The 8,187-nt window shown below is 31.6% G+C and overlaps 2 protein-coding genes across 2 annotated transcripts; both read left to right on the top strand.

The window, feature by feature from the left end:
* Positions 1-501: 501 nt before the first annotated feature.
* Positions 502-2,977, top strand: LOC132738087 (uncharacterized). The gene is made up of 3 exons (XM_060725517.1): positions 502-659; positions 1,449-1,610; positions 2,746-2,977. Exons 1-3 carry the CDS (start codon positions 608-610, stop codon positions 2,901-2,903), a joined length of 372 nt encoding a protein of 123 aa, XP_060581500.1. The 5' UTR covers positions 502-607; the 3' UTR covers positions 2,904-2,977.
* A 780-nt stretch (positions 2,978-3,757) lies between these two features.
* Positions 3,758-7,718, top strand: LOC132738086 (uncharacterized). The gene is made up of 3 exons (XM_060725516.1): positions 3,758-3,914; positions 6,802-6,963; positions 7,336-7,718. The coding sequence occupies exons 1-3, from the start codon at positions 3,797-3,799 to the stop codon at positions 7,584-7,586; spliced, it is 531 nt and encodes a 176-aa protein (XP_060581499.1). The 5' UTR covers positions 3,758-3,796; the 3' UTR covers positions 7,587-7,718.
* The last annotated feature ends 469 nt before the right edge of the window (positions 7,719-8,187 follow it).

Genomic DNA, 8,187 nt, shown 5'->3' with positions numbered 1-8,187 from the left:
GCGAAATTGAGAATGTTGCAGGCTCGGTTTGATTGAGCCTGTTCATGGACGGTACTGTCAAGTGCAAACTTGAAACACGCTTTTAAAACACGCTTTTAAGCATTGAATTGAAAGAAAAACATTTTTACCTAATGTGTTGTCAGTCTAAAATGGCAGTACCTAATTGTTTTGCTGTTGTATTTAGACACATTGTTTGTTTGTTTTTTGGGTTTTTTTGTTGTTTTTTTTTTGTGGGGTTGTTCTTTTTCTCTTTTCAATGTATATCAGTCTATAATAAGTACTACTTCTTACATGAATTTAGATATATTTGTTTGCATTGTATATGATACTGGAAAACTGTTTGAGTTAGTAAAGTTATGTTCTGTTATGTTCTTTTGATCAGGAACAGTGAGAAACGTTTCTATTTTAGCTAACAACGAATTTCAGTATGCTACCATATGAACAATCATGTTGAGGTCACTTATCTTTGTGAGTGCAAGTTGTATATGATAAAAATGGCAGGATTTTGACCTCCATGCATGATTGTGTTATATATGTATCTTATCTCAGTGAAATAAGAAATACTTGGCGTCTATATCTATAAAGAGGACCACGATTCATTACCAAAATGCAATTTCATTTATTAGTGTTGATATTGCCCATACTTGGAGCGTCGGGAGGTAAGGTTCTTTATTTGACCATTTATTTCTTTATATTCAACTTATTTATGCCAATAAAGATATGTATTTTATCTAAACAATGAAGTATTTTAGCAAAGACGAATAGTTAGACTTTATGAAACAAGACATTATAGACCCTTTGCCAAATAAACATTGGTCTGCATTAAGATGGTGGGTGGTTATGACTGTGTACTGACCTCTACCTACTGTATCCATTGTGTCTTTCCCGTTTTGTTGTTGTTTGTTTGTTTTTGTTTCCCCTCTGGGTACATCTATTTCCTGTTTGTATTGATGCTGCCGAAATTTCATGAACGTCGCTCTCCTTTGCAATGGCTGGTGATGGACAAAAGAGGCAATCACGTTTTTTGTTACGTACACTGCAACGTTGATTAGAGAAATTTCATTATTAGTAGGAAACCACTTCCAATGTTGTCTTTTCAGACTAGCTTCGTTAGCATCTTATATTCTCATGCTATGTGAGAACGGAATAGATAAAAAACAACAAGTATCAAGCATGCATGAACGTTATGAATAATTTATATGTGAATATTATTGTCATGATGTATTGTTTGTATACGCCTATGCATACCAAGAAAAAAATCACCTGTTCTGTTCTTGTCTATGGAAAGATTAGCGCATCAACCTTAAGTTTGTATAGAGTAGTAATTTGTATTACTGTATTGGTCGTGACACTTTTCTAAGGTATTCAATGACGCCCTTGGCTCAAATATTTTTAATTTTGCTTTTTATCCTTAATATGTTCTACAGTTTGAGTTTATTTCCTTTTAGCATCGTATCTGTGTTACAAATGTTCATATGAGAAGCTGTACAATGTAAATGAGTTCTGGAATCAGAAAGCATGTATGGATGATCCTGCATCGTTAGGGGTCAGTGCCCATGTAGCCTGTAACTCTACAAGTTACTGTACATATCAAGAAATGTACGATAAAAGTAAGTATTTCTCATCCTATATTAAGATATGTTTACATATATATTTGTTGCACAATTCATTATTTAATCATATTTTTTCATAAAACATTGACCGAGGTCCAACCAATTAATAAGTGAACTAGTTTTAGATTGCTTTCAGCAAATCTTTTGACTTTTCTTGATTTGAAATGTAAAGAACTTTTGCTGTTTGTTTTAATCTAGAAAAACGTGGTGGATTATTGGGTCGCTAGAATATAACTAAGGTATTAATTCAAGTGACGTAAAACTCAAAACAAATGATGACTATGTTGAAGACATTGGTTAATATTAAACTTAGCTCGTGAATCGTTGTATTCACATAAAGGTTTATTCCATTAATTTATACTTTGATGACATTGATTGTCTGGGGTGGCAGGAGTTACTTATACTAATGAATATGTATGTTGACGGGAGAGGTTTGCCATTTATTTACTTGTACACAAAATCAGATAACAAAAACAAATCTTCGTGTTTTATATCCTTACATTATAATAAAAAAGGGAAAATCTGACAGTTTAAGAGATATTTTACTTGGCTTTATTGACATATTCATACTGAAAATATCATTAGCAACAGAATGTCAGACTTAAAGTCGATGTAGACATTTTCCCTGTATATAATTATAACTTTACATTACAGACAATATTGGCGTTATTCTATAATGATCGGCTAATATACAAAAGTTTTTACTATGCCTGAATAGTTGGGTAACGTCGATCAATATTTTGATTTCTTTTTAGTTATTGTTTTTGTTCCATTTGTCCAATCTAACGGTTGACCGTTCAAGACGTTCTTGGATCAGAATTATGTTTACTTACTCAATAACTGTGCGGCTAGAGAGCCGCTAAGCAATGTGAATACATGACAATTTGAAAGCATAAATAATTATATAAAATCTCTTGTTTTAAAATAATGTTTGATTGTGTATAATATTTTGATTAAATTACTCAAATAGATACTGATCACCTCTTATCATCACATATGATACGGCTTTCATTTTGATACCTATTACTATGTTGTCCCTATTCCATTTCATGTAAATATTTGCCAACAACATTTTTATCACATTGTTAAAGACTCAACAAAATGACATTTGTAATGCCGTTATATTCCGCAGATAGAAAGGTCGTCACGAGTTTCTTCCGAAATTGCGGCCCTTCTCAAGGAAACACATGTGTAGAGGACTGGACTCACGTGACCTGTTCAGGAACATGCAAGGGTAGCTTTTGCAACAGAAATGAAACAGGGACCCACTATCAAATACATTTCGGATAAAAAAAAATGCTTGATAATATTTCGTGATTTATTCATAAAAGAAAGATATAAAATAAAATTATAAAAGAAAGCAACGTGCATAGTAATGTTGTTTTTGGTATAATGATGTTTCGCACTTTCATACCTTCAGTACAAAACAGCTTAGATACCAATAGACTAATAAATCCAACTTGTCAAAGGGCGATAATACAATTAAAACTTCACTAAAAGTAATCTCACGATTTATCCATAGATGAATAGATAATGACTAATGTAATATAGGGGAGGGCACCGGCAAGCCTTAAGGCATTGTTATTGTCTTTTTCAATCAGTTTATCAGCATATGACAGTCCTATAAGTTAAGATATAAAATTATATATGTCAGTCCTGAAAAAGATATAAAATTATATATGTCAGTTCTGGATAAGATATAAAGAACAAGCAAGCACTTGTATTATCTCTTAAGTATGATATTCGAATTTTTATACTTTACTACAAAAAACATGTACTAGAATTTTAGTGATTAAATATTTCCGTGTCCCACGTAAGCTGTCTAACATAGGATGAATATGCTCGGGGGCACCTTAAACCATACTAGTACGTTACATGTCTGTTTCTGATATGTGTAAAAGTACTTTTATCCCGATATTTATCACAATAATGTATATTACAAGATATGATTGGAGATCTCGAGATTATCCTAAGTTAATCGTTTTCACTACAAATTAAAATGATACTTTATGATAAATATACCAGAGTATAAAAGGTGCAAATACCTAAAGAACCGTTCGTTTCCGGTTAACACACCAATGATAATATGTTTACGATAATACGGCTGTTGTCTATCAAGCGACAGAAGTATTGGTATAACAAAACACTTACGTTATTCTTAACCAGAAAGAAATGTTATCTAAATGTTTAAATATACCTTGTTCATCTCCACTTTCACACCTCAAACATACCTGCCATGCATAATGTATTGCACGTTCATTCCGTTGATGTTCATTGTTTATTTATTTGGATGTACAGCAGGTAAAACTTTTGTTTTAAATTTTTGTAGGTGTGGTTAATCAAGACATGCCAAATCAATTATATCGTATATAGTTGAAAGGATTATATAGAAATATGATTAAAAGATTTATAAGAAATTGACTACATATTTTTTACAGTTTTAAAAGACGGTTAATTAATTTTTAAAAAATCATTTTAATTTAAATACAAGAATTCAACTGCTTGCCGTTCGTGGAATATCAAACGGTAAAAGGTGCTGTAAAGTTTTGTAGTTTTCAAAAATATTGTTTAAGTTTTGAAAAAAAATACTTTAAATATGTTTGTATATATTCTTATAAGAGCGGATGTAGCATAACAAAACCATTGCAGAACAGTAACGTAGAACAGTAACGTAGAGAAAAAAAACTGGCTGGCAGGCCTTGCTTTTAAAAAAAAGCACCGTAATATTATGTTCCTCAACAGTTTATTATTTTTACGTTCAATATTCATGTGAGATATTTTCTGTTACAACTCATTTGTGAATTGTTCCTAAGATCATAAAAACAACATATTTTTACCTTTTATAAATTTTATATAAAAGTTTCATTACATATAGCTTTATACCCTTTAAATATGCGCTTCATTTGTAATTGAAAGCATCATTAAATGTTTCAGGTTTGATAAATATATCAATTCAATAGTATGATCATTGTTATACAAATGTTACGAAATCGTTACTTCTATCAACGATATTTGGCTAATATGAAGTTATTTGTTTGTTCACATATTTTAAAACAGTCGGTGTTTTGGTATAACAAAGAAGTATGTGATACCTTACGATAGAGGACGTTTCATATAAGCCACCTATCCTTAATAAATACAAAAGGTTTTTAATAAAATAGCGGCTGATATGCAAAAACAATCAATTTTCATGGATAACCATGTGCGCTTTGACTGCTACGGCTTTGGTTTGGGTAAAAATTAAACTGTAACAAAAGACAAGGTTAATCAGATCTTTCGCCTTATAATACACATTCAAAGCCATGGCAAAAATTGCAAGACATTCACAATCAATGACACAAATTGTCTTCCATAGTGACACATTGATGTTAGAATTCGATTATACATTGATTAATTGAGAGAAATAACTTGTGTGCGGGCGTCCTTGGCCGAATGGTTAGGTTCCTTGCATTTACTAAAAGGTATTTTACTTCAATGTAGATTCCGAAAAGCGTTAAGATATTAAGTGAATTTTTTTAGAATGACTGCGCTTCAGATAAAGATACAAACAAAATATCACTTGAACATGAATGAGAAGTATATTTTGGGCGTAGGTAAAGTTAGCAACTATGACTGTACAGATTTAAGATGACGTGATGATCACACTGTAACACATGAACACATTACGGAAGACAGTGTTTTAATAAACAAATACACATGCAGAACATATGAGCGTCATTTTGGCTGGTAGTTGGTTATTCGTAATTCCCAACTATTAAACAGTAGTTGGTAATTCGATCCACTATCATCAGTATGAAATGTTCAGATACACTTTACAAACAAAATATCACTTGAACATGAATGAGAAGTATATTTTGGGCGTGGGTAAACTTAGCAACTATGACTGTACAGATTTAAGATGACGTGATGATCACACTGTAACACACGAACGCATTACGGAAGACAGTGTTTCAATAAACAAATAAGTTGGTAGTTGGTTATTCGTAAATCCCAACTATTAAACAGTAGTTGGTAATTCGATCCACTATCATCAGCATGAAATGTTCGAATACACCATACAGTTTTTAAGTACAGAATAAAGGATGGGACCTAGATGGGTTATTGGCGTGAATTCCCAACTACCAACCAGAATGTAGTTGGATATTCGAACATTACATGTTTTCTCCGAAAACACAAAGTAATTTTCAAGAATCAATATATCAGACATGTGACATGATAGTTTAATTCTACCAAATGGTATCACACCGTCTACCTACGTAGACCAGAGGACTCAGTTGGTTATTCACGCGAATCTCACCTACAAACCAGAAGGTAGTTGCTTATTCGAACTTTGCATGTTTATCCCTTAAAACCGAAAGTATTTTCCCGGAAATAATTGTGATATAGATATATAACAAGATAGATGTGTCCTTCAACATGGAAACATACTGTCTCCCTATGTTCACCAGGGACTCGGTTGGTGATTTGCCTGACTCCCTAACTACCTACTAGAACATTTGTCGGCTTTACGTTTAAAATCTTAAAAATGAGTTTATTGACCAGTGACAATAAACATAGACACTATTCAGCTATTTCTTGCCATCTATGGAAATGATTCTTAATTACTATTATATATTTAAGGTATCACTCGGTAAACAGCTGTCAAATGTTCCCATATTGTTGATCTCTTTGGTATATTTGGTTTTTGTTTCTAACTAACGAAAATTTTCGTGAGATGCATGGTGAAGTATCAGAATTATATGATTTTAGTTTTTGTAAGCCGAAATCTAATTATCAATTTATCCTACCAGTATGCTAAAACAAAACTTACCCGATCTCTTACCTTCTTTACTGAAATAATAGCAGATACGTTACATTCTCTGTCCATATGTATCAGCGTTCATATACGCATACAATTTTAATCTAGTTCATTTGGTATAACATAATTTAAGTTTAATCTGGTATAACAGAAACTCTTTCTTCATGTGTAACATAAAACATTTATCTGGTATAACAGATATCTTTCATCTAGTATAATAGTAAACCTTTTCATCTTTTTTATAATATATAATAATAATAAACAACTTTCATTTGGTATAACGGAAATCTTTCATGTAGAATAATATAAATCTTTGGTATAACAGAAATTTTTCATCTGGTAAACAGAAATTTTTCATCTGGTACAACAGAAAACGTTGTTTTATTTCAGCATTTCATTGCTACCAGTGTTCATACAATAAACTATATGATGTAGACAAAGAGTGGAATGATATCCGATGTATGACCTCGCCTGAACAACTTGGAAAGAGATATATATACCCGTGCAATGATACTCATGGTTATTGTACTTTCGAAGAAACATACAATTTAGGTATTTCTGTCTTTATAAGTAGATGTGAAGTTTACACCATTTCAATTTGTATTTTAGTATTCATTTCGACAACATTTAAATAGGAAAGTTTTTAGTTAGACCTTTAGTTTTTCGTGTCAATAACTACATAGAATATCTTTAATTCGACTTACATATTTAGATAACTACGTTTCATTCAAATACAAGTTTTACAAATATACAGTAGTAACATAGTACAGTTTTTAACTACACGTATTAAATCCTTATTCTGTACAATAATCACATTTCTCAATTTTGGTGCAAAAGAACTTATATCCATACAAACTGAATTTATTATGTTCAAGATCAGTTTTTCATACTACATTTGTACTCATCGTAAAATCTCATTTTCAGCGAGAAAAGATGTGACGTCGTTTTATCGACAATGTAGTATCACGAACCGAGGTAACGGGTGTACGGAAGATGCGACCAAGCTAGCGTGTGTTGGGTCATGCAGAGGAGAATTTTGTACGAAACATGAAGTTGGCCGTCGTTACGAATCATATTTCGGAAGCGCTTCTTCAATATATACAATAAATAATTCTGTATTCGTATATACTATAGTAATCATTTGTTCACGTTTGTATTATTTTGATTTTATGTAAATTTCTCTGTGATTTTCGTTGGCTTATTTACATTATTGTTGTATATATACAAAAATAAATGAAAATAAAATTTGAATAAATTGCTAATGTTACTTGAAGACGTATCAATAAAGATGCGATTTGTAAAATGTGTGTATATTTTCTTAGTTTCAAATTCTTTAGGCTCTTGATATCATCAATATAATTTGGGTCGATAACATAAAATCTTTTTTTACTTCACTGAATTATTTAGTCACTCATTGCCTTTTTTAATTACTTGCATCTTACCGAGCTGTGAAAAATATGACAAGCTTACTTTACGGATGGTAGGTGGTTTTACTCAAATGTCCGCTCTTGTCAGAAACAATGGAAGAATAACGTCTCTGATGTCAACATGTTTTAAACCAATTTAGACTGGAAAGTCATCACAATTATCTTTTATAGAGCCAGTGTACGTATTTAAGGTAACAATAGTAAAAACCAAATGGTGACATATGTAGACACATTTTAATGATGACGATGTCACAGACATGATATAACTATTTAAATACTTATTTAAGCCTGAGTTTAAGCTTCTGTAAATTCGAAAAAAGAAGGAAAGCAAACGTCCCTTATATGTAAG

The sequence above is a fragment of the Ruditapes philippinarum genome, unplaced genomic scaffold (assembly GCF_026571515.1).
Source record: "Ruditapes philippinarum isolate M1 unplaced genomic scaffold, ASM2657151v2 ctg615_1_1_1_1, whole genome shotgun sequence".
In the NCBI taxonomy this organism is placed as follows: domain Eukaryota; kingdom Metazoa; phylum Mollusca; class Bivalvia; order Venerida; family Veneridae; genus Ruditapes; species Ruditapes philippinarum.
Note: the sequence above shows the minus strand (reverse complement) of the source record. Positions and strands in the feature narration are given on the sequence as shown.